General features: G+C 42.0%; 1 protein-coding gene across 5 annotated transcripts in view; it reads left to right on the top strand.

Annotated features, from left to right (window-relative positions):
• LOC124407750 (focal adhesion kinase 1) overlaps nucleotides 1–26,759 on the top strand; it is a 33,619-nt gene that overhangs the window by 1,659 nt on the left and 5,201 nt on the right. For 3 of the 5 annotated variants that reach the window (XR_006929353.1, XM_046884227.1, XM_046884223.1), the window contains exons 1-16: nucleotides 16,245–16,386; nucleotides 19,107–19,252; nucleotides 20,364–20,539; nucleotides 20,806–20,937; nucleotides 21,201–21,350; nucleotides 21,524–21,712; nucleotides 21,831–21,911; nucleotides 22,117–22,339; nucleotides 22,464–22,499; nucleotides 22,584–22,715; nucleotides 22,801–22,983; nucleotides 23,067–23,283; nucleotides 23,398–23,588; nucleotides 23,693–23,897; nucleotides 23,978–24,057; nucleotides 24,197–26,064. Coding sequence is in view for 4 of the 5 variants with exons in the window: in XM_046884227.1 (XP_046740183.1) it covers nucleotides 16,304–16,386; nucleotides 19,107–19,252; nucleotides 20,364–20,539; nucleotides 20,806–20,937; nucleotides 21,201–21,350; nucleotides 21,524–21,712; nucleotides 21,831–21,911; nucleotides 22,117–22,339; nucleotides 22,464–22,499; nucleotides 22,584–22,715; nucleotides 22,801–22,983; nucleotides 23,067–23,283; nucleotides 23,398–23,588; nucleotides 23,693–23,897; nucleotides 23,978–24,057; nucleotides 24,197–26,064 (4,092 nt within the window). In the remaining variant the exon portion in view is untranslated. Of the gene's footprint in view, nucleotides 1–16,244; nucleotides 16,387–19,106; nucleotides 19,253–20,363; nucleotides 20,540–20,805; nucleotides 20,938–21,200; nucleotides 21,351–21,523; nucleotides 21,713–21,830; nucleotides 21,912–22,116; nucleotides 22,340–22,463; nucleotides 22,500–22,583; nucleotides 22,716–22,800; nucleotides 22,984–23,066; nucleotides 23,284–23,397; nucleotides 23,589–23,692; nucleotides 23,898–23,977; nucleotides 24,058–24,196; nucleotides 26,065–26,759 lie in introns of those variants that run through there. The other 2 variants (XM_046884225.1, XM_046884224.1) reach the window with 2 other exon arrangements.

Genomic DNA, 26,759 nt, shown 5'->3' with positions numbered 1-26,759 from the left:
AGACGATGAGTCAAGAGGAGGCACACTTTACACTACCGATGACTGTAAGGTAGGTACATACATACGTGTGCAGCCATTTAAAGGGAGAATAGAAGAAAGAAATAAATGAATTGGATGGTTTGTGGTTTGACGATGGGTTAAGCGAAGGGAACTTGGACCCCTCGACCAATCGAAGAGGCATCGAAGCCTGGGATCGGCGATCGATCGAGGTATGCATAAACCAGACAGGCAGTATAAATGCGCGCGTAGGTTTGTTTCAATATATTCATCGGCCGTGTCGATATTCCGCCACGGCAGCTATATAATAGCCCCGATGGTGATACTGTTTACGATTTCCGATCACGTACGCATTTGAGGCGAGAGGCCGTGGTTGGCGTTAAAAATGAGTGCAGGAGAGCTGGACACAAGGAGGACCGTCTCGGCAAGTAAAGGAACGGACTGGCAATCTAGCACCACTTCTCCGATTGTCAGCTAGCCCGGCTCTTGAGTCACTTAAGAGCCAAGCTAAGGCCACATCGTCGTCGCGCTGCGCTACGTGGACAACTCGAATTACTCGATCGCACAAGTATCTCCAATAAAATAAATTTCCCGTAAATTGACCCGACGGATTGGGGCATCGAGACAACGATGCTGAGATGCGCCGTCGCCTACTATAGCCGTGCGCTGACCAAACCACATGCGCACAGACACATTCCTTACACGCAGCAGCTACTGTGCATACATAAATTTATCATACTGACGCATAAGTTCAGCAGTCGTTCTTACTTGGCAGCAACGGAGAAAGGGCTGCGGGTTCTTGAAGAGTGCATAAGCCCAGGGTGCCCACTGGTCAGGAGTTTTTGCGAAAAGTCAGCACATCATTTACTCTATTTTTTTTCATTCACATACATCCCACAATTTTTTTTTAGGTCTTAGATAAATTAGAACGAATACAAATGTTTTTTTTTACCATCGCCGTAAGGTTCTCTTCAAACTTTGAATATTCTTAGATATTAAATTACAAACGATTCCCAAGTGACAGTCCATGTTTTGATGAAAAAAAATAAACGAAAAATCATATGGAAAATACGTATATTGCTTTTAATTTGATGTAATAACCAATTTATCCGAATTGGTCAGGGAAAATTATGAGATTTTTGTCTCATAATTTGGGATTCTCGCGATGGAGATTTAGTAGCCACACTGATGATGGACCAAGGTGACTCGTGCCCGGCCAAACAGTCATCTCAAGTTCACTTTTTATTTTAACACCAGTTCGAACATCGATACGATACCGTCGAAATTTCTACCAATCAACTGTACTGTAGGTAGGTACTTGACCGACGAAATTGCCAAGAGTGAGTTCTCGTTGCTGTGCGCAATTCATTGTCACTTACAATCAGTCGGTCGGTGGTCTGCAAACTGCCTGCTAACCGCTTGTCACGTATCGACTTCATCAACGGCCACCTTTTCTACCAGAATATGAAGTTCACGGTGACTGAGAATCAGTTGACCAACTTGCAGAAATAAATTCTTTGTATAATAATATATGTGTTGAAGTTAGTAACGTAATTCAGGAAATTGTGATAAAACGAGACACACTCGAGAAAATTGGATAATAAAAACGTGGTTAAATAGTGAAAATTTCTTTCCAATATCTTGTTATAAGACAAACGAAATGTTCACTCGATTTTACGATCTGGAATCACCTATTTTATAACATGGAACAGCGACTGACCAGCAACGTAGAGATTTTCTTGTTAATGTAGATGTCTTTCCAATCCGCGCGTTGTATAATACCAAAGTACGCTACCACAATCATAATTCTGAAGAATTTCACTCTCGTAACCACACTCGTAGAGCGCGTCCTGAGAATAATTCCTCAAACCGACTTACACCGCGTCGTATCAAGATGACACACAATCCTTCGATGGCGTCATCGTGATGGAAATTCTTGGCGAACGCATGAGTTACTGTGTAACCTAATATACAAACTCACTCGCTATAAATGTAGAACACGAGAAGGAGTAGGTGCGTGGAATTTTCACTATTTTTCGCGAAGCTTCGTCCTCTATATATCTGTAATAAATTATTCAAGCATATTATACAAGTTCGGCCGAGCCTCTGTTGCGCGATTTTTATTCATTCTCATTTCAACTCACCGTTAAATGATTTGAAACCGGTTGGTTATGCGAATTCACCTCTTGAATAAATGAGAGAATAATAAAGGAAAAATTCTCTCGTGTCTTCGGACGCCCGCGAAAGAGAAAATTTATTCGGAAAGCTGCCTTCATCGGCTCCTCAGAGGGGGCAATTAGCATTTTGGCGACTCTGATCATCGTCCAAGAGCCTTGCAGCTCCGTGGAACCGATGCGTGGGCACATACTATGCACGATGACAACCACCGACACGATTAACTGCGCATGTGGGAAGTATATACCGTAAAACGGAGAGCTGCTTTAGCGCTTTTTAGAGCAATTTAACTTCGTTCAATTCTCTTATCTTACACTTCTCAGTGGACAGAGAATCACGCGGTCCCATATGTGCGTTGCACATTTTTGTGGACCCCCCCCCCCTCATGAGGAACCAGATACAATGCAATATTCTTCCTTATACCTGCCACTCCGAAAAACCAACCACGTTCACTAATTATTATTATTATTATCATGTACAGCACGTGAACAGAATCCAAAATCTAGACTTTGGAAAACAAACACCAGTGTTGTCTTTCAAAGATGTTTTGTCGCGGTCAGACCTTTGTATGATGTTGTGCACCCACGGAACACGATCGTCATGCATTGGCTTTAATTTTCTACCGAACTGCACTTCGTCAATTGAATCTCTTTGTGCCTATAAGTACACGAGGTTAAGGTACTGGTTAAGGCTCTAACGATAACCGAAGCATCAGACCACGTTGCACCCTCTGGTCTGATGAAAGTGGTACTACGGATTAATTAATTCAGTACGATTAATAAGTCCGGGACATTGGTTTAGGTCGAAACGAATGTTGTCACAGCCTGCTGCACACTGCAAGGAAATTTCCGCCCTCTGTTATATGAGGAACGATAAGCCAGCCGCTCATCCCGCGAAGCTGTTCATGCAGACGACAGACCTTCGTTCCACGTACCTATCTTCATTCACACACGAACCAACCGGGGGAAGTTCAAGTTAAAACTTGTTTGTTTGGTAGTCTGTTGTATTATTATATAGTGTTTGTCTTTTCAGATAGTTCCGTGTTTATCTTATCCCTGCAGCTTACATGCCAACTTTACTTGCGTGGGCTTCTTGTGTCCCTTGGCTGGTGGTGGCCTGTATTGTACTACCGGTACATACATAAGGTCGAGGCATTCATTTTAAATGCTGATTATCGTTGTGCACTACATCATATAACCAGAACATTCCCAGCCCCCTTGTACTCCCGGATTTCTCGTATCTGTTTCCAAAGTGAACTTATATATTTAGAGAAAAGAAGAATCAACCGTTAGGCATTTGATGCGTCGTTCATACAACGACGATTCCTAAAATAAAAATCGGTAATCTCTCGCAGACACTTATCGCCCACTTTTCTCCTCGCATCTCGTCGTCGTCGTCGACGACCCTTTTCAGGCTCGAAACTGTTTTCACTGATTTCTCTTGGATTCTTTACCAATAAGGTGATTCAACATTTGCATAATAATGTATATCCAGTCGTAAGATCTGAAATCAGTATTCCAATAACGATGAACGCGATTTATTGGTTGATTTATTCTTCTGCTCCCCGTAAATATGTCATTTCAATTCTTCGCGGTGATTTTTATACTCATCGTTTCACGGCTTACAAAATATCGTTCGTGTCATCGACGCGGTTTAATCTTATACTATTTTTATGGTATAACCGTTGTCGTCGTTTTTTTTTTCAATCGGCTGAAAATCGCACTCATATAACACCGCAAGTTGATCTAAGATTCATTTTCATAGGTGTCAATCCTTGCGTTGGCGAGTGAAAATGGAAATATGGAAAGAGAGATTGAGCAAGGCGCATGGGGCGCCCATACATACTGTGCCAGCGGTTCATCCTTATGGGTGAATTCGACTTATGTAAGACGACGTTTGCATCAGAGAAAACGTTCGCTCCTCGAAACTGGTATTGTCAAACCAAATTCAACGACTTTGCACCTATGCCATTCCTTATCGAATTATGAATTCGAAAGGACAAACAAAAAGCCTGGAACCTACTAAAAATGCGTTCTCTTTTCATATTAAACTGACTAAATGTGACAGATTTTTTAACCCATGCACCACAAAACAAAAAGAACCCGAAAAAATCAAATTTTATATCAACGTGTGAACGATCCTCAAGTCATATGAACTTGGTGACATACATATGTCCTTTGGACCTTACCGATGAACCCCTTTAATGAGGTCTAGGACCTGTTGTGAACATATTGTGATGAACAGAAGCTCGTAGGCGTTTGTTCACACAAATATGATTCATTCTGGCAGCGTTATTATGATGGAACGACGTGACGATCGTATTCGCAAGGCGGGCAGGAGAAAACCCTTCAATTCTCTGGGTACGCGGGACGAATTCATCGTATCGCCTCCTTGTTTGTCGTCGTCGTCGCGTCGCGTCGCGTGTCACGCGTGTCCTCCGCGTCCCTTCGCCAGACCACGATTTAGCCTTTTCACGAGGTTGTCCATCCATCCATCCATCCGTCCATCCGTCTGTCCAGCCACTTTGTCCACAACGTCCCGGAAGCTGAAACTCGCGAGGCAGGCCGCAGACCACCGATCCTTTTATTAGATACTCTGTCACATATGAGGCGTTGGTTGGCACATGTGTAAGTGATTCAAATTCCGGGCACATTATCGGAACTTTTCCGACCTTAGAATAGCTTCTCTTCTCAGTAAAAGGACAGTCCTCCGTAGGTCCTATTTATCCCCTACCAAACGTAGGACTTTCCAGGTTTACATTAAGGACAATTTGATCGATTTCGATTCGAGGGTCTTTTCAAGATTCGTGAAATATTTCTTAGATTCTTAGTTCGACAGTGTTTCAAACACTAAGTTTATTTATTATAATACTATGAATTTATGTCCATATATGCAAATGACCAGTTAATAAACGTATCAGAATCCTGGAAAGCTTGAGAAATAAATGATAAAGCCTGTAGCTCAGTTGTGTACGAAACATTTAAGGACCATGAGAGTATATATATATAACATAAGCAATTAGGCTAAAAGACATATGTATCAGCGTTGTTCCGGATCTCAGGTTACGTCCAATAACTCGCGAGGGCTTGGCAAGAAACTCAATTGCAAGAAAATTTCCCATCGTCGTCGTCGTAGCTTCGTCATCGCCGCAACTTTGGATATAACATAGCACTCATGGCTCGGAGTCACGTTCTTGCCGGTATCTCAACAGACAGATCGATATTCAGCCGACGAACTCCTGCTAAAGAATTTCAAACAATTCACTCCCCTCCCCGAGGTGAAAACTTATGGAGGACTAAAAGACGCGTCGTCTGCGACGAAAGTGCGTCCTGTGGAAAACAATTAAACCCTTGCTCCCCGTCTGCTTCTCTCGTAAGCTGCTGTTACACGAATATAACGTGTTTTAGGATGTTCCAAAAAAAAAGTATACATACAACTTTTTTTTCTATTCAAACGTGCATCAAAATTTCTGTACAGTATCTCAAACAGAATATCTCAGCCAAATATGAGCTCTTAATATAACTTATATGAAGAGGTGCTTATTTGGTAAGATTGAAAAAAAAAAAAAATACAAATTCTTACAGGAAATATCACGCTGTATAGAAAAAAATACCGAGATAGAATTTTTCTAATTCTATAACCAATATTAAAAAATATTCGCCTATAAACGATGTTACATTCATTTTTTTTTTCTTAGTTTTTAACACCCTAGTGTGCTACCTGTAACCAATCTTACATTATATATCCTACTCTTCCAGGACTATTATATACACACACATACATACACATATAGTATACCTGGAGTTAGGCCTTACGTGTCATAACCCACCGCACCCCTTCAGACTTCCCATGGCGTTCGCGCCCCTTTCCCATCCCATAGAGCAGGGGGAGTCGAGGCCCTCGGGGGTAGGGCTAACCATTAATTCTAAGGTCACCCGGGGTTATGGGGGTTTGGAACTGGAAACTCGACTTACAGTCGACGGTTGAAATATTGTAACTTCACCGCCCGGTGTTATAACGAGTCTTGGGGAGCGGGGGGGGGGGGGGGGGGCTACATTACTCCTTTCGACATAATTAGCCTCGATTTTAAGGCACACCTGCAAACGTCGCACAAGCATGTGAGCAGTATAGCCAGGCAGTTTTCTTATCCTCCTCAGTTGCTGGCTAATGATAGAACCGAGCCTGATAACGATCAAATCACGTTGCGGGAAGTATCCGAGTGCGCAGAAGCATTGGCAGCGTATAGGTATGAGTTCACGATCAGCCGTGCAACTGTTGATTAATGAGGACTGAAGTGCAGTTATTTGTGAGCAAAGAACCCGTTGAAAACTTGAGTCATAATGAGAAACAAAATTTCTAATTGTGGACACTGTTCGATTTTAATTGATTATTTTTGGGATTTTACTCTGATCCTGAGCGAAAAATGTGATTCTATACGCAGGTACCAAGTGTAAATAAATCTTTTGTGCAGATTCATGAACAAGAAATCTGTAAGCATCTGCGTTGTCTATTTTTTTGGTGTATCGGTTAAATTTTTTCACAACGGTTACGATGATGAATTGTTATGCTCGTGCGACGATAATGTACAAATAAAAGTTGAGGCTTTAATTGACCGAGAAAATTCAATCGACTAAACAAAGGGATCAAGATTGTAATGAACAGAAAATTCAGTATATTGACAACTGTAATAATGACAAAAAATAAAATTTCACTTCAGTGAGTATGTAACTAGGGAAAAAGAATAATTGAACTGCAGCGAAAACCGATCGTGAAAGCCGGACCGTGAAGAAATCTGCATCCATAATAAAAATAGTTGGTGTATGAATGACTTGATGAAAAGAATCGTTATTATCCCAGTTTCCGGAGAATGAACAAAGCCCCAAAATCTAAATGACGCGGAAATAATGACGCAGATTTGATAAAAAAAAAAATGAAATAAAAATAAATAAATATCAAATTGTAAAAACCCGCATCTCGTATACGGCAGCCCCAAAACGCCTGAAAATCGGGTAGCGTTCAACGGCCCCTGGAACTACGGTACATGCATATACATATATTACAACAGTCGGGTTGTCGAAAGGGTGGGGCGCTCGCAGACCGCGTGCGGGGGATGCCGGTGTCGTCGCTATCGTCGTCGTCGCCGTCGTCGTCGTCGCCGTCGTCGTCGTCGTTGTCGTTCCGTCTCGGTTCCTCCCGTCGTCGTCACGTCCCGACAGTCGTCAGTTGATCGTCTGCCGGGACTCGCGTTCGCCTCGCCGAATCCACGGACAGACGAAGCCGGCGTTAAACTTGACGATTAGTCTTCACGAAGTGCTTTATTTATATCTACTAAGTTTAACGCGTCGCGTTACACAGTTTGTTTGTACAACGTATGTACCTACACGCATACATGCATATTAAAATATACATATAATACGTGTGTTACAAATTCTCTCTCTCTATCTCTCTCGCGCGTTAATCTACCCATTATCCGTATGCTTAAATGTCACGCCGTCGACGACTCTGCCACCGGATGACAGATAATTAAATATAATTTCAAAATTTCAAGTGTTATTAAGACGACTCGACTACACGACGACGACGCTTGAACTACGGTTCTCGCTTCTCTCTGCAGACTTATAACGTATAATACTTGCGTTAATACAGAGTCGTCAGCCTTTGTTATAATCGCGATTATCTACCATATTATTATTACTTTTTTTCCATCTCGATGCTGTGATAGTGTTTCTTTTCTTTTTCTGTTTTCACCAATCATTCTTAGTTTTTTTCCATTCACTCTAATTACAGAGAGACTATAATCATCTCTTTTCTCTTTGCTCTATATTTCGCGTGAAATCTTATTATCATACACATATACGTATATATAGGACGTTTCATGGATTTCACCAACGTTTTGCGGTGTTTCACACTCGTATACGCACACGCTTACGTAATTTATTACACCCATACACAGTGTTCGCAGTGTAACGTGTAGTATGTAACGTTTATATGTATATATACTCTATATAATACATTGCATCAGCGACGAGTCATGCATTTCGTTCGAGTAACATATATCGCCTCATCGCTTACCTATATATATACATATATTATTATATTCTCGTGTCTCGTGATATTATAATGGTGTTTTGTTGTTCATACTGCACACCACATCTATGCATTTTAGTATGGTGGACCAATGATTGAGTGTGTGTGTGTGTGAACCGATATTGTGCATACATTCGTATACAACCACAGTATCACATTGGATTCTATGTAATTATTGTGGGAAATGCTGCTGCTGCTGCTGCTACTGTTCGGTGGTGCCGCGATACTCGACCTTCACAATTCAGCCATCACGTTTTTTTTCTCTTATCTATTATACGCATACAGCATCGACACATCGCGATAACTAGATTGTGTGGCTATAGATAGACATATACGTAGGGATCGACTATATTCACTCGCGTCGCTCTCTTCCAGATAGAATTCATGGCGATTCGACGATCGTCGAGATGTTCGCAGGCTCGAATTTTTTCCAGAATTTCAAATCGTCGGGAATATTTAGGTACGTTATAATACCGAATGACATTGCTGTTGCTTGTCCAACGTTTCGACAGAACTTGAAAATCGAGAAATCAAACATTTTTTAAAGCGGGATAGAATCACCAACAAGTAACGATTCACGAGGCTGTTAGATGCATGTATAAAAGGACAAATTGATTTATGAAATCAAGATTTTAGGATCATACCATCAGCTGATCGGTAAAAACGCGACCGACACGATCGTCGTTGTACTTAGACTGACAATGAAATCAGTTCCTCGAACATGTTCCAAGTTATGACAAAACTCTGTTAACAAACTGAAGTGGCGATAAGTAGCCAACGCGTATATAAACAACCGGAGCGGAAGAAGTACTGAGTCATATGTTACACGCATGCTGAGATAAATAGCGAGTATAAATGTGCGTGCAGTTTTCGCGGACCGACGACATATTCGCTGTGCAGTAAGTCCAGGGTTTCGTGTGCAACTACTGTACACTCACCCCTACACACCTGTGTAATCGTACCGTGCAATCTCTTTCTCTCTCTCTCTCTCTCTCTTTCTCTCTTTTTTTCCATCAAACATTTGTATCTGTCGAAATGCAACTGCAGGAAGAACACGAGAAACACCCGATGCTGCTGTGATTGTCACGCTGACTGTGAAGTTTGCGTTTTACTCCTACGCGTATATTAATAATGAGCGTTGGACTCATGCAGTAGCATGTTGAACTCAAGAATTTTGTACTTTTTCGTGGAAGGCGAGGGAAACCGGAAGGCCGAAGAGTCCTCGGGGTCGGGTTGAAATTACGAATTATTTCGTGGCTAAACTTGAAGTGAAGAAATCAAACTTTTACGAGAGATCTGAGTTTTGAATGGTCCGAAACTCGATGCTCAAAGTTCTAAAAAGGCGTAAGTCCGACAAGTCAAAGCTCCGATATTGCCAAAATGAGAAAATTTAAAAATTTGAGACATCGAAATTCCGAATTATCGAAGATTTTTAATTCCTGTGCATTTCTGGTTGAAGAATCTTCACTACTTTGACCTTTCTTTGTTTTGGATTTTCGATATTTTTACAATGGAAATCGTAGTTATTCTGACTTTCGAATTTTCTCAATTTTTATACCCATTTTTTACTCCATCGAAACTTTATTTTTCGGAACTTTGAACCGTCAGTTTTCCAGCCATTCGAAACTCTCTTGGTTCGTGAAAACTTTGCTTCCTTTACTTCAACTACCGCTACCAAATAATTCGCAATTATGCACTTTCGTGATTATTCAAATTCGGAACTTCAACCCCGCCCCGCGTCCTCGCTTCGGGACGGCCGACGACCCGCCGATAAAATTCGCGCCTTGCGCAGGTGAATGGGAATGAGAAGGTGGTCGTCGATCCTCGTCCTCCTCCTCGTCGTCGTCGTCGCCGTCGGTCCTCGTCTCGTCGCCTCCTCACCGAGTGCTCGACGCCCCGCCGCACAGATCGAACCGGGGGGGCCACAGCTTCGCTTAGCTCTGTACAACGACCCTGCGTCTAGCTATTTATAAACCAACACGACTACTGGCCGTCCACACGACGATCCACGCGTGGCTCCGACACACGCAGTCTATTCCTCGGCTCGTTGTTGATTCCTGCATTTGGTAAAACGCGGGAAAATCCGAGAAATCGTTAAACTTTGAAAAACCGGTTCGCAAATTACGTGTGATTCACCTCTCGGGAGAGAGAAAGGTCGTGAAAACCTCGGAATAGGTTTGCTAACGGACGAAGGTCGAGGAACGATACCTGATGTGATCGCTTTCCAATTTCCTGCCATTCGTAGAAAACTTTATAAAGTTATTTTCTTCTTAATTCGACTTTTGATATCATCAACTATGGAATGTTCGTAACTGAAGCACCTGAAACCTCTTCCACTTGTGGACATAAAACGTCGTCCAATTACACGTTTTAATGAACTTAGCCTCGATTAAAAGTACACACGTCAACATTTTTAGAAACTCGCAATTTCACGATTAATTCTTTCATTCTCACGTTTAAATCTTACGTCAAAACCTCAAGGAGAGACGACGTCTATTATAATTGATTGCAAAAAGTTCTTACATATCTAAATTTGTGGAAGAGAACACTTTTCCCGAAAAGATACGAACGAATATCGGCCCTGAATCACTTACTACTTTCAAGATTCATTCGCGCGCTTGACCTTTCAGTCATTTCGTCTTGGGTGAGTTAATTTCGTTCTAACGGACAATTTCACGCTTTTATACGTATACAGTTTCGGTTTAAGAAAAGGTGGCGCCGTTGCCCGACGTGCGTATAAAACACCCGACGTTCCTCCGTCCGTCGGATCGTCTAAATTGGTACCAAAACAACCCCTGACTGAGGAGCAGGAGACCGCAACGACGTGCGCGTGAAGCACGCGTGTATAGTAAGTCGAGACGGTTAAATTTCCTCGGCTTCTCTCGACCTAACTTTGAATTTTCATAGCCGGTCCCAGTCGGCTGAACTTGGCCTGCTTAACGCAAGCGACAATAGATCCCGTTGGATTTTTTCAAGCCAAATAAACACGTCGTCGTTGTGTTTTCTAGTCTCTATTTTTCACCGGGATGGCCTTATTAGCGACCCGAACGGTATAAACACCGCGGTTAATATATACGCCATGGAATTCGTGACGATTGACCTGCTGTTTTTTCTTGAAAAAGCTGGCTTTGTGTAAGCCGTACGGTTTTCTTATCGAGATCTGCCCGACTGGCGCCCCGATATATATATATATATATATACCTTCCTTGCACTGCACCTTGTGGTTATACCTTGTAAGTGTATACCTGCTGCGGCAACCTGCTAACCAACCCTGTAGCTCTGATGACGAGTATAATAAAGAGAAAAAGCCCGGCGAGGCAAAAAGAAACCGAGGAAGTTATTATACCATGGCATTATGCATAAGCGCTCATATAGAGGTATGTATGTATATACCATGCGTCGTAAGATAACGACGCTAATGATATTTATCATTAGTGGTATGCATGTAATACGTATGATATGCAGGAGGATGTTCGACCGCGTTATAGGTGGGAAGCTAACTTATACCAATGACGATGAGCTCTTTGCTCATGATTGTATATATCATTGGACGTGTCTGCATGCATGCACTGCATTTGCTTGCTCCTTTGGTGTGTACGTACATAAGGTGTCATTTACATATTCATACGTTGCATGCATGCATGCATGCATGCACACACTGATGCACAAGTCGCATAATGCATCGCGTATACGCGGAGTATGATATACGCATTGCGGTGAGATTTGCATTGGCGAATCGTACAAGTAAGTCGGTTTGGCTCATTATTTTTACCCCTTGTGTTATGGGTTTTGTTGAGGATACTCGAGATACAGTTGATGGTAGGGTGTAGGTATGTGCCTATATATTATGGCTGCGTCACATTGCACTGCTCGGAAGTAATGAACGTGGGATGGGGTTGATATTTCGAATTTGAAAAGTTACCATTTGCCTTAAGCTTCCGTTGATGGCGTGCAGTGTATACCGCAAGCACAGGTATAGGCAGATACATACGTATTTCGACACGTGATAGACTTGGCAGAAATTCACTGTAAATTCTTTTCGCAGGGTAGAGTCAAAGGCTCGAGACACGCCGTACACGAGTAGTTCCGCCGCCTCCATATTCGGAACTCTTTCTATCCGCCGTGGCGGCGTACATGCTTACCGCATAATTATCAGGCTGCAGGTGTCTGCCGTCACGTAGATACTACCCGTCCATTTATAAGGCACCACGCGGTCACGGGTCGGCTCCTTAAATTGCGCTGATCGCGAAATCTTCCGGTTCCGTCGACGAAACGACTCCGCAGCTATTCCGTAGGCATATAATATATGTATGTATATATCGTGCGATGCATCTTCGACGTATTTTTGCACGCTTTGTAAGCGGGATCAGGACGAGATATGGTTGAGTAGATGTACCGGTTTCGATCACATTGGTACCAGTTAACCTGCCCATATTCGTTCATGTCTTGCAAAAGTAGTGGAGGGATGCTTTGATGCACCGCGTGTATAATAGTTGAGAACTATTTTTTTTACTATTAAGTATGTATCAAAACTTCGATCTGAAGTTTGCTCAACACCGCAATTTAGCCATGAACATCGCATAGTTGAAGATATTAAAAGTCGAATTTGGAGATAGAATTCTGCAACTGAATCCGCATTCGCAAAAATCGTGCTAATATTTTGAGAAAGTGGCTGTTACGGATACTTCATATTTTGCTTATAAACTAAATAAGACAAAGAAACATTAGTTTGATAACGAACTTTTATTATAAAAGATTGTCTTCACGTTCGAATCACACTCTAACCTAACAATAAGTTTGTTTCCGTTATCAATTTCTCGTTAAATAATCAAACCAACAATCAGCTCGACAATTTCCGGAATAAAATGGAAACTGCGCTAATGTGTGCGTGCCAATTGCACGGTATACCTGTCCGCCAATCAATTGTCAACTTTTAGCCATAGAGAAATGGCGCGAGATTTAAAAATGGACGTTCGCATTCAGCATCGCAAATGTCTCTGTCTCTCTCTCTTTACACCTCAGGGACAATAACAGTTTGCAAACAAATTGGCGCAGCCAATGTGCTGGGTGGCGGCGTCGCGACGCGTCGCGTCGCGTCGAGGTCAGTTGGGGTCAGTCGCGAGCAGACGGTAGACTCCGTATAATTCTGGTGCAGCGTCGCATCGATTTTCCACCAGGTCGTCCAGACGAATTGCTGGAAATAGATTCTCTCCCCTCCCCCCTCCCACACATTTACGGGTAGTTTGCGTAACCCCGGGACGTCCTCGAGTACGTCCTCCTCCCTCCTTTTTACACGTGGAGCAGGTGCAGTTCCCGTCTTCGTTCCGCTTTTATACCTAATGCGGTATGTAGGTGTACTTCTCATTGACACGTCATCAAGTACCACGCGAATTACCCTGATTTGGGGGTTATGGAGCTAATCGTCCCATCCCGACATTCCGCAGGCGTTTATCCTAGTTTCGGTTTTAAGATTTCTAAGCATAGACCCTTCGCTGTGGAATCCATTTTAATATTCGCAGGTCTCGAAAAATGGACTACAATAATAAGTCATCGCGTTAAAATACGTTTTTTCAAACAGATCTATATGATATCTCATTACACGTTACACGGTAACGAATGATGTTCACGAAAAATCCTAACTTTCCACTTTTAGGATTGTCTGAAATTCTCACATATTATATACGTTTTGTGAAAAACGAAATCTTTGAAAGTCGTTCTTAAATTTTTCGCAACGTCTCAATTTATCATCTTTATTTGTTATTACTATCCGCGAAAATGGGAATGCAAGTTACGTACGCACCTACGATAAAGCACGAATCTTGCGTTATCTAAAAATAAACACACCGCGGGTTCTTCACCGCGAGTAAAGTACTTACTTGGCCTGTCCCAGAGTGCAGCAGGCGGTCAGATGGCTGATGTTCATCGCCGCGTGGTTGGAAGACCGGAATCGGCGGCTGCTGCCACAAGGCAGGCGGCAAAGAGTCGAAGGGAGTCAGTCATTCAGTCGTGCACATGCATCGGTCCTTATATTACGCAAGGCGGCCTCCACCGCAACGGCCACGCTGTCTGGCCCGACCTTCTCTGCACGCTCTCACGTTGCCACCGTCTGATCCATTGATCAAATAACTCGGAATTAGAAATCACCTGCTAAACTTCCTTACCCGCAACTTGCTGCACGCACACCTGCAACGTCGTTTTCTTATTGATTAAACTTCTTCTTACATCCATATTCCGGAAATTATTGTTTCGCCAGATGAAGTGTATATAATGTTTTTGTTTTTTTTTCTTCTTTTATTTATTTACTTCTTTTTTCTTTTTGTTTTTCGTCACGGATGTTCACGGGCTCGTGAATCGTACTGAATTTTCTTCAGCAGCTGCTGGCATCGAACCGTTCTCTCATCTCCATGCGTGATGCGTTACGTTGGTACTTGAAAAACATCCCCTTCGTCGAGGTGTACTCACCGTATCAAGAGGGCTCTCGTCCCGTCCTCCCCTAATATATTATACGCATGTATATACTATACATCTATTTTCTACTTACGGCATATGTGTGGATTAGTGTATACATTCCCACAGCTTGCCCTAGACATCGGATGCGCGATATGCTCGAACTGTACAAAGACGAGTAAACTGGTGAAAAGATTAAACGATTTTCGTAATCGGTACAAATGGCGGCGGCAGGTCAAAAGCGGAGCGCTTTTTCCACTCGACCAAAGTATTATAATAAACGCTGTATACGTCTTATCATTATCTACGTGTATAACGGCACTCTGACGGATAAATTTATTCATTCAAAGATGCGTTGGGGGGGGGGGGGGGGGGGGACGATTCCTGTATATACAACAATTGCAGCAGTATACGAATAACCCATATGTAATATGTATACATATATACGATATTTATAACCGTATTTATATATTATATAGGTATACAAGAGGAAGAGGAAGATTGCGAAAATTAGTTCCTCATAAGTGGTAGCTAGGCGGTAGCGGAGGAATTTCGCGACGGAAGCAGGAACGAAGATGTGTTTGTGGAATAAAAAAGTTGCGTCGTTGTCGCCGCGTCGAGTCCCAACTTATTATCCACTGGGGGGGTGGCTAACGCCGGGTGGAAGGGTGGAAGGGAGGAAGGGAGGAAGCTACGCCGGGCGTCGCGGCGCAGACTGCCGCACCCAGCACGGCGCTTGCCCCGCACGCGCGACGTTCTTATGCTCAGATTCTCCGTGTATTTCAGCCCCGTTCTTCGCCACGCTGTTGCTAGGTGGTTGTATCCAAATCCTCTCCTCCGCGAACGTTTTTCCACAAACGATAAAACTCTGGAAGTTTCGCAATATTCAGTTTCACCGATAGTGTTCCTTACGGCTAGTATTAATTGCATGGTGAGTCGTATATCATGATGCTGTGTCACTTAACTCCGAGTGCGATGCGATAATTCTGCGGTTGTGTTGTGAATGCAGTTGTCAATTAACGACGATCTTCGGAAGAAACGTTGTTTTTTTTTCGAATTATCTATATTATAAACAGATACTTATCTCAATTCCAATCTACTTTTACTGTTTTTTTTCCCTTTATTGGAAATTCTATGCACTACACCGGTTTTAAAGTTTTTTAAACGTATTTTTTTTTTTTCTTTACTGTGATTGAAGAATATAGCTAGGTGTTCGGACGAATCATTTGTGTATGATCCTGTTTGCAACGGATAAATCCTGAAGAGTTTTTGTGGTATAATGAACATCATGGGGTGAGTATGAGGTGCGATTAAAAGATTTGGTGCAGTTATAGTAACGGTTAGGCTAAAAGCCGAACTGGTGATTCTTCCTGGCTGTGATCGACGGTAATTAAAATTGAAGAAGGCATGTGAAAAGGTGAAATTTACACAAAGTGCGTGAAGGTTATAGTGCGGAGTAAAAAAACTGGTATTGTACGCATACGTAGAAAACCTTTGAACTTTATAAAAATTGGGGAGAAGGAGGAGGAGGAGGAGGAGGAAACCTAAAGTGCGGGACCTGTGTTGAGGTCGGCCGTTCGGATGAAGACGGTTTAGGATGATGGTGGAGCGCGTGGAAGGTCATCTCTTCATGTATCGACGCCCCGTCTATCGGGTCTTCCAGTATCTCGAAACCTCCGAGTAAGTATGAAAAACATGGTGAATTATGCCAAGAACTGGAATTACGTCGTATTTTATTATTATTATTATTATTATTATTATTTTCGTAACCATATTACCGCAATGATTAGGACCATTCATCGGCTGTACCCTGCCTAATTCGCGACTGTTTATATATAACGGGACATTCCGAAAATTGCACGCTTCAATAACAAAAACCTCATTTCATTGTCGCGATCGAAAAACGTCGAGAGGAAAATTCCACGCGCATTGGGATCATATATACTATATGGTTCTGCCGAATGTTGGGGTTGGACATCGTCGCGGTGTAGGGCTAAAGTTTGTTGGGGGTTGCCTGCCGCAAGGGTGGCACGAGCACTGCATCGTAACAGTGTAACTCGTCGATCAATGTTTCTCTTTTCAAAGCCGTAAACCCCCCCGCGGGACGCTGACAACCGATTTAACGGGGTCTGCAGTACCACCACTTCTACTTCTTCTTTTTCTTTTTCTGCTTCTTTTTTTGCACAATAATTGTCATGCACAAGAAGAGGCCAATCGATTTGTAGAGAGTAAAACACAGGACGATGAACACCGGCCGGGAAGGAAGCCGCAGACGATGGGACATATGTTACCTCCTTTCGCCGGATTCTTCAGTGAATCTGCAGCTCGCTGCAGTAAACCCTGCGATTATACCAACGTTACGTCCCTCGATTGCCTCGCGGCCATTTCCGATAAGCTAACGGGTCGGTCGGTCGCACGTCCAAAGCATTCCTGCAAGTAGTCACGTGACCTCGGGGAATGCCGGTGCGTCACGAAGGTCGTCTCGGTTTAATCGCCACTTCTTACACTTTATCACCGTTTCTTGGTGATACAGCGGTGTGCTCTCTTGTGTACACATTTAGATAATAGATGATCAATGCAATTTGCGACGCTGCGATCAGCCATTACTTTATCGCAACGTCCGCGTCGGGCCATATACATTGAACATTTTTTTTTGTTTGTTTGTTGTTATTTTTTTTTTTTTTTAGTTTTTTCTTTTGTTTTTTCAAAGGTGTGCGAACGCGAATACACAGCAACGAAAGCTGTCGATATAAATCGAGTCCATTGTATATTTTCCTGTGCCTATTATCACAGGGAAATCCAATGAGGATATATCATACATACCGGATAACACTGTGCTGATAATTTGTATTTATATACATACGTGCTTTACCCAATTTATTTCTGTATGTAACCGGTTAACCTCAACTTCCTCTCGCTTAGGCATTCTGTTCGTATCTGCTTTTTAAAGTTTCGGTGCAAATTGTACGAATTATTTTATGCTTTGATAAATTACTTATTACTTATATCAATGATTATATATTTAGCACTCCATAAGTCCGATAGAATTTCAACCACTTCAAATGTTTTTACAAATAAAAAATATGTTATGTCTAAGAAATTGATGTCACACGACCAGATGCAAAATATGGCACCTTATACTGTGCATTTAAAAACTAAGCAATTATTACCAAGAATATATTACCTATGTTATACATATATATATACATATATGTATATATATATATGAAAAACAAGTCGAATGACTTGATGTCGGTAAATTTGTGAAAAATATTTACCAACTTCGTACAAAATTTAACGATCCGATGACGAGTAGACCTCGCGGGTATAACGGAGTTCTCGAACTCTGCGTCCACCCTGAGGGTAATACCTTGATTTCCTATTTCTCTCGGTGTACGAAGTTCGAGGTCTTTGGCAATGACCGGCGCATCAAAGACCGGGCCAACGTACTCCTCCACCGCTTTTGGCACCACTCGCCAAAGTAAGCCCCCCTCCCCCCTCCCCTCCCTTCGCCCGCTCTCCTTAGTCCATCAAGAGATAGTGGAGAAGGTAAAGGCTGATTTGACATGTCGGCAATGTCGATAAACTCCTAACATTGATCTTGTAAGATCGATTCCTGCAATGGAAATCATCAGACGACATTGCACCCCGGGACCGATTTACGTATGCAGACAATAAAGTAAAAACAACTCGTAACTATATTTTTCAGGCATTCATCAGTCGCACGCTATGAGTTCACTGTTGGCAATGTTTTTGCTTCAGAGTTAAACGTACCGTGTGCTCTAGCAAGATAGAAAGCTTTTTAGATTCGAACGGTCTTCTTCTGACTGCAAGAAACGATAACAACGATACTTTTTGGGTACTTAGATAACGCAGAGGTGGTCAGGAATTCAGATGCCTGTATTTCATAAAAAAAAGTAAAAATATGTATCGTCGAAAGAGGCGAAAGAAACCAAATCAACTATCGCTCATTTCATATCTGAGGTCTACGAACAGCCAATATCTGGTTAAAATATTTAAGAAAATCTAAAACAAGGGTCATACGTGCGGAATAAAACTGTGTTGTATAACTTTGTCAATGAATAGAACGACCCTAGCATGATATCCCCTCGTATTTTTGCGCAATACTTTGAAATATCTTCTCTCTAAAATAAAACTAGATTCTTTTTTTTTTCAACAATCTACGCTGTATCGTTACAGCATCTTATAATACATACATCGGTGCATGACGGATGTGACAAGAAATTTTTTGCACGGTGTATCCCATGATTACATTTTCTATATGCAGCTGTATTTATATCAGTTACAAATTCTGGCCGTAACTTATGGACTCTACACGCACCTCTCCATGTAATTTAATAGCCTCGAACTTGACGATCCTGAAATTTTCACTGTTTCAGCCATGAGGGGATGAGCACTGGAGGGGATGGGGGCGGTGGCGGCGTCGGCGTCCAGACCGGCGTCGGCGGAGGTGGTCGTGGCACCCCTCCGCACGGCTCGCCTACCCCAATGGACAAGGCAACGCTCAAGGTTCACTTGCCCAATGGTACGTTGATTTGTCTCATTCCTTGCAACTCTCCATTCTCTGTAGAGATAAAGAAGCTGAAGCTTGCCGCCAGAGTTAACGGCTAAATGTGTCAAAATTTTTAGAAGTAGAAAAATGCAGTTCAATTTTATCCTTATGATTCTGTAAAAGTATCGGGGGTTCGAGCTATTTGACAAAATTTTCATTTCCGGACTTCACTACCTTATTCGAATGAACATTTAGAACGTTTGGCTGCTAATTCTGGTTGCTTGCTTCAGCCTCGTGTAGAGATTATAAGGAAGTCAATTAACGCGTTGTGCATCCGCGACAAAATATAATCAGTTTTCATGAAATGTTGAATTATAATTTTCATAATTTTCATTATAAATATTTCGTTGATCGGCGAGAAAATGTCGACGAATCGTTTCAAATTTTATCTACTCAAAGTGGTCCAAAATTACGGTTCTATTGTAAACGACTGTTCCAATGTAGTACCTTGTGAGTTAATACTCCGATTAATATATTCCGATTTCCTATACGCAGTGTAAATAATGCGGACGAGGAGCAAGGAGGCTTCTTCTTCTTCATTCGGAAGCCCAAAGACCCTCGCATCGCTTTCTCGTCTCATCATACACGTTTCTATTTTCGAATCCTCTTAATCTTTGGTACAGATATACCCATACAGACGTATTAGCTCTTCCTCTGTTATTTATCAGTAGAGTACATCACCGAGTTATCATATTATACCGAAACGAAAATAATATAACTCAACTTGGCAGTGTTTTACAGTATTTTTTGTTTAATTGAATAGTCCTCATTTGATGTGTATTATTAACATGAATATCCGCCGCTTATCTGGTTGAATTTTCAAAAATCTACTACAACGATATTCCAAAAAGCATTTATAAAAAAATGATGGAGTAGCTTGTCCTCGAATACTACGAAACATTCACCATTAATTTTCTTGAGATAAGAAAGTGAAAGTTAATTCTTGAAAATTCTCTTTTCGAACACTGCATTAAGTATACGATACCTACATTCAATCGTTTAATTCTCTGATAAGAGATTTGAATAATTTATCCGAACTTGACTTCGGCTTCTTCATGAAAATCGTACGTGTCGACTGTTTCAGGCGGTTTCAACGTAGTCAAATTTGGTGATGCAATCGACGTAAGAGGGATCATTTCTCTCGTGACAAGCCGGCTGGCGGTGAGCACCAGACAGTATCGTCACCTTTACGCCATGAGGCTACACCATCCAGGCTCTGGGGAGAGCTACTGGCTTCATCAGGACACAACCATGTACCAGGTTGGCGTCATTTTCAAATTGTCTTCAATGTCCGAAGCAATGTCTGTAAACAGTTACTTCCATACATACTTCAATCTACAGTGCTCTAATTTCCTGAGTAGTCTTGAGTATTGAAAGAAAGCAAACAAGAACTTTTTGAGCACACAAATAACTTGTTGGACGGTAGATTAAGATGGGTTTATACCATAATTGCTATCGCATTTGGCACGCACTATTCCTTGCTGATTTATGTCGCAGTGGAACCTTTATTTCTTGTTTATCGGCAGGTTCAAGAAAAATACGAACGCAAACATCCTCATAGCGAGTGGAGGTACGAATTAAGGGTGCGATATTTACCCCAGAACCTTAACGATCTCTACGAAAAGGACAAAGTTACCTTTTACTACTATTACGATCAGGTAAGGTATATCAAATTATGCGGAATACTGCATGAGGAACATTTTTCATTTAACGCTCGTCTAGATTCTGTCAGAAATAATATGTCATCCATACAACTTGGGTACACCGTCTGTCACCCTATCTTGCTTCGCATGAACCGAAGTTCAACGCAATTTCCGTAGAGATATTACCAAAACAACGCACGCTGAATGTGTAATAAATATTATACAAGATGTCAAGCAGTTTTACAATCTAACTTTGGTGTTGAATTGTTTCGATCAAGGTGAGGAATGACTACTTGAGCGCAAATCACGCCACCCTAGACCAAGATGTAGCCGTACAATTGTGCTGTCTTGAGATTCGGTACTTCTTCAAAGACATGCCACAAATCGCGCTGGACAAGAAGAGCAATTTGGAATATTTGGAAAGAGAGGTAACCTCGCGTATAGTCTACATAGAATCTATTCTTGCCGCGCGTTTTTTTTTTTTTTTCAATTTTACACGCCTTATGGCGATATCCCTTTTCAATATATCAAAACTTTACACAAGTAAACGTTTCCAGACTCATTCAAAGTTTGCCAATCAATCTGTTTCCAACAACGACAGGTCGGACTCCACAAGTTTTTGCCACGAACCGTTTTGAATGGCATGAAACCGAAGGCACTCCGCAAGCTCATACAGCAACATTTCAAAAAAGTAGCCGCCCTTTCGGAACTCGAATGTATGTTCAAATTCTTCGAACTCCTTCGATCCTACTACAGATTTGACCAGGAGAGATTCATATGCGCCTTGGGGGTAAGTCATTCATATTATTCTCGCACTGCGTATATTATCTTTCATTGGTGAAAATTATGAAAAATTCATGCTGAATTTGAAATTCCTTCCCTCAAAAAATATATGCTCATCATTTCAGTCGAGCTGGTCGATACCAGTCGAACTCGTGATTGGACCTGACTTGGGCATTTCCTACATGGCACATCGTGGTGGAACAGTGGTGAGTCCCGGTTCTGAATATCTATCATAACACCAGAACGTTGCATTAAAAACGGCCATACACAGATCACGTGATATCTCCGGATCAATTTGATAAATTATAATGATAATAATTACTGCCTTACACCCGCCATACACGATAGGGTATTTCCCCAAAAGCCACTTTCTGTCTTGTACGGTAAACCACGTATTTAACTTTGCTACAGCCGTCGAGAATAGCCGAGTTCTCACAGATCCAGTCAATTCAGACTTTGGTATCGGATTGCAAGGAACATGCAAAGGCCTGCATTAAACTCAGAGTAGCAGGAGCTGCAGAAACCCTGAGTATCACTTGCTCGAGTTTGGATCAAGCAGAGAGTCTGGCAGACTTGATCGATGGATACTGTAGGCTAACCACTGGAAGTAATACATCGTTGTGGAATAGAAAAGGTAGGGTCATCCGTTCTTTCATGTATTCGATTTTCTCAAGTTTTCAATAGCATATACCGTTAATAAGTGTACAGTAGCAAGTCACTGCACAGGTATAATAACTAGTTTCACATTCATTTCCAAGCTGCATCCTGGAAAAATTATCCCTGCCCTTGTAAAGGTTTGTTACGCTATGCTCCCGTTATTTGTACAGTTGAGATTGTAATATCTAAATACAAGTTATACCTAAGATATCCATTTACAGATGCCCATCCACCAAAGTATAGACACGACGCAACAGACAGTCCAGAGAAAAATTCTGGTAAAACAGGAACAATCCTATCTGAGGACTATGCAGAGATTGTCGACGAGGAAGGAGATTACTCAACGCCAGCTAGTGAGTGTCTGATATTTTAAATCATTTAACGATCGAGTACGTATTTTTGCATATCAAACGTATAATTGGTTCAAAATCATTTCAGCTCGAGACTACGAAATTGTTAGAAATCAAGTCGAGCTTGGTGAAATAATCGGAGAAGGCCAATTCGGCAATGTTCATAAAGGATCGTACAGAGGCCGAGATGGTCAGCTTGTAGCCGTTGCAGTGAAAACTTGTAAAGTCGACGCAGACCTCGCAACTGCTGAAAAGTTCCTCGAAGAAGCATGTGCGTTGCTATACTGTACTTTATTATTTCGTTTAAGCTTAAATCCCCTGAGCAATTGATTTAATCTTACATTCGTATTTCAGATATTATGCAGCAATTTGAGCATCCACACATAATACGATTAATTGGTGTCTGCTCCGAAGCTCCGATATGGTTGGTCATGGAATTAGCACGGCTTGGAGAAATGCGTGCTTATCTTCAGTCCAATAAGCACAGACTTGATGTAGCCACTCTCCTCCTGTATACCTTCCAGTTGAGTACAGCGCTATCGTATCTCGAGAGCAAAAAATTCGTCCACAGGTAAGTTCGATTTGAAGAATCAAATGACTGTTTGACAAAGAAATTGCTGATGATAGATCTTACGCACATGTATCGTCTACTGAATTCTCAAAGCATCACGTTTTTCTCATGTAGAGACATAGCTGCAAGAAACGTTTTGGTATCATCGAACACCTGTGTAAAATTGGCTGACTTTGGTCTGAGCCGATGGGTCGAGGACCAGAGCTACTACACTGCAAGCAAGTGTAAGCTGCCAATCAAGTGGATGGCACCGGAGAGCATAAACTTCCGTAGATTTACAACATCCTCAGATGTATGGATGTTTGGTCAGTACTGTCACTGATGTTATTCAAATGATATTGACAGCAAAAATACTGCTTTATAAAGTAGGCAGAGTTTTTCATTTGAGAAATGTTATTCCTGACGGTAGGAGTGTGTATGTGGGAAATTCTGATGTTGGGAGTCAAGCCATTCCAAGGAGTGCGGAATAACGAGGTGATACGGAAGTTGGAAAATGGAGAACGGCTGGAACTCCCGAAGCATTGTCCTCCGCGGCTGTATTCACTCATGTCCCAATGCTGGAGTTACGAGCCAAGCAAGAGACCAACTTTCAAAGACATTCGAGAAAATTTGCAGTAAGATATTCTTTACTTTGACGCGAACAATCCGGTCGGTAAAGAGGAGATTACAAGTGAAATATTGTGTTTTATTGCAGTGAAATCTTGCGAGAAGAAAAGCACCAGCAACAAGAGACAATGAGACGAGAGAATAGGAGAGTTCAAGCAATGTCTTGGGGTATGTCTATGCACCAATTCACGTATTACATTTTATGAGAAAGATTTTCAAAACCACGTTGCAACTTACTGTTCTGTTAATTGCGTGCATACATCAACACAGAAGCAATGCTTAAATTTTTTACGCTAATAACTTACAGGTGCAGACGAAGCGCCACCGCCAAAACCATCACGTCAACCACAAAACTCAAGCGAATCGGGAAGTAGCATGAGCTCAGTCGCTCCAGTGTCAACATATATTGTTGCCCAGAGTCCGGAGGTACTTGCCCAACTTCTCAAGGACAACCAATCTCGGGGGGTATGTCCCTCCGTCTACACAACCCCCGCATCCCCATTTAACACACTCGCAGTGCAATTTCAAGACGAGGATCAAGCTCTAACTACTGCCATCGCTACTGACCTGCCCTTTGCCCTTGACCAAACCGTATCTTCCGAAACCCCTGCCCTTCACCACGATACTCATTCGATCGAAGACATGGACTCTCTAGACAGCAATGACACAATTTCACCACTAATGTCGAGCCTTAGTATGTCCGACTCTAGTATAGTTGCACAAACTCAGTCCCCAGTTACAGGGAGAAAGCATCAAGTCAAAGACACCCAAAACTTATATTCTGTCAGTTCGAAGCTAGTCGGCAGTATTACTGGCGATTTGTATTCTCCTGTGCAAAAGCTCGTCTCGTCAAATCCCATACCAATAACATCATCTTCGCACCCCGCAGGTACCTGCGGTGAAATTTATGGGCCAGTTGTTAACTTTACTCAGAGTTCTGCGATCGTAGGAAACCTTAATCAGAGTCCAAGTCTTGGCGGTAATACCGGCGATGGTTCCGGAAATCATGCGCAGAATGCAAATGACACAATTGTTATGGGGCAAATTCAATACACGAGTAGCGCTCATTCGCAAACAACCCAGGCTTCGTCTACTTCGGTGAATCATTACGGTAATTCCCCGAATCAGTCACATGTTGGTGGACAGAATGCTGCTAGTGCCGGTGCGGGTTACCCACGTAGTGCTGGTTTATCCAGTGTGAGTAGTGCAGTTCCCATATCAAATACAGAGTGTCTCTACGGACCCGTTATGAAATTCCGGGCTAGAGCTACGGTACAAAATCAAAGTGCAAATCCAATGTCCTCGACACCCCCGAGTGTTTCACATATTCAAAATGCAAGAAGTAATTTAGTGTACAGCCCTATGCTGGGACAAAATTATCAGCCGCAACCATTTTATCCTCAAAATTATCAAGATCAAGAACAAGTCTATTCTAATGTGGCTCAAGCACGACCACCTTCTTACGTGTCTCGAGCCCAGCCTGCTCAAAACTTTCAAAGACAAAGTTCCCAGGGGCAGTTTGTCGTTTATTCGCAAAACCAACAATTCGAGCAACAAAATGGTGCGAATCCTAGTTATACGGTTCATGCAGCACCTACATCTGTCGCCCAAGCTCAGTGTTTCAATCAAGCATATTCAATGCAAAGTGGTCCTACTCATAGTCAGCCTTTTCAACAGGCCATACCCCCTCAAACTTCACATCCCGTTCAGTCCTATATGAGTACTTCTAATCATTCAACTCAGCAAGAGTTATTGACAACTTTAACAAATGCCGAGTCTTCACAAATCTCACATCAACATTCGGATAACTCAATATTGCAAAGTTCACTCTCTGGGGCAGCGGGCGTGGTGAAAGGTCACGGCTCTCAGGTACACCTTTCTGCCTCCAATCCCATAACATCGCAAACAAGTCAACGTACCCAAGTAGCGACAGGTGTTAATGTAATACAGCAACAAAGTCTTCAGCCACAATTGGCAACGGCAGTACCGAGGATAAATCCGCCCTTGTTGGCAACTGGGATAGCAAAAATAACTACGTTTATAACTCATAAATCTGACGAACAGTTGACCCGTTCTATCAACAGTGCGTTATCTAGTTCCCTGGTGTCGTCAGCTGTTAGCGACAGCACTATTTCGTCGACCAGTTCGGCGACGGAGGAAAGCCAACAAGATCAGGTTTGATAATGGCTCTTAGGAATGACGTTTGCATTTTGCGGAATGCAACAATATATCTTTTGATTTTTCCTCATTGATCACTGTATGATTTTGCCTACGCCTTGTTCCAGTTATTTTTTATTATCATTCAGTTTATACTTTATTGCACTGTTTAATAAAGCCTTTCTACCACTGAATTGGGCAATCGTAGTTCTGTCGACTACGCGGGCATACATACATGGTAATCGAGAAAATTTTGATGCCAAGGTACTCTAGATTCCATAATTCACGAGCTCGTATAATGATCAATATTCAAGGATGTTTTTAAACACTCTAAAAAGAAAGGAAGTACACCTTTTTTACCTAATCAAAAAAATTCTAAAAATTCCCGTAACCACTTGGTCAAGACTTCTGTGTCTTCATCTAACAACGAACTCTGCATTTAACCTGGGTAGTACCACATTCTAATTTCTTTTTTCTTAATAAATATATATTTAGGTCTTGTAACAGCACCTCTTCAAGTCTGATTTTATTTGGATCAATTTTGTAGGATAAATTTGGTTGCATATGTAGGTTTGTTTATGCATGAAGAATGTTCCATTACCGTGTTTTAACTGTTGCATGTCTGCAATATTATACATTTATTACATTTTATAGAAAACACAAACCCTGTATACAATAAGTATATTTATAGAACCTATCACAAATTTGATGAC

Source organism: Diprion similis, chromosome 6 (genome assembly GCF_021155765.1).
Source record: "Diprion similis isolate iyDipSimi1 chromosome 6, iyDipSimi1.1, whole genome shotgun sequence".
NCBI classification, from domain to species: domain Eukaryota; kingdom Metazoa; phylum Arthropoda; class Insecta; order Hymenoptera; family Diprionidae; genus Diprion; species Diprion similis.
Note: the sequence above shows the minus strand (reverse complement) of the source record. Positions and strands in the feature narration are given on the sequence as shown.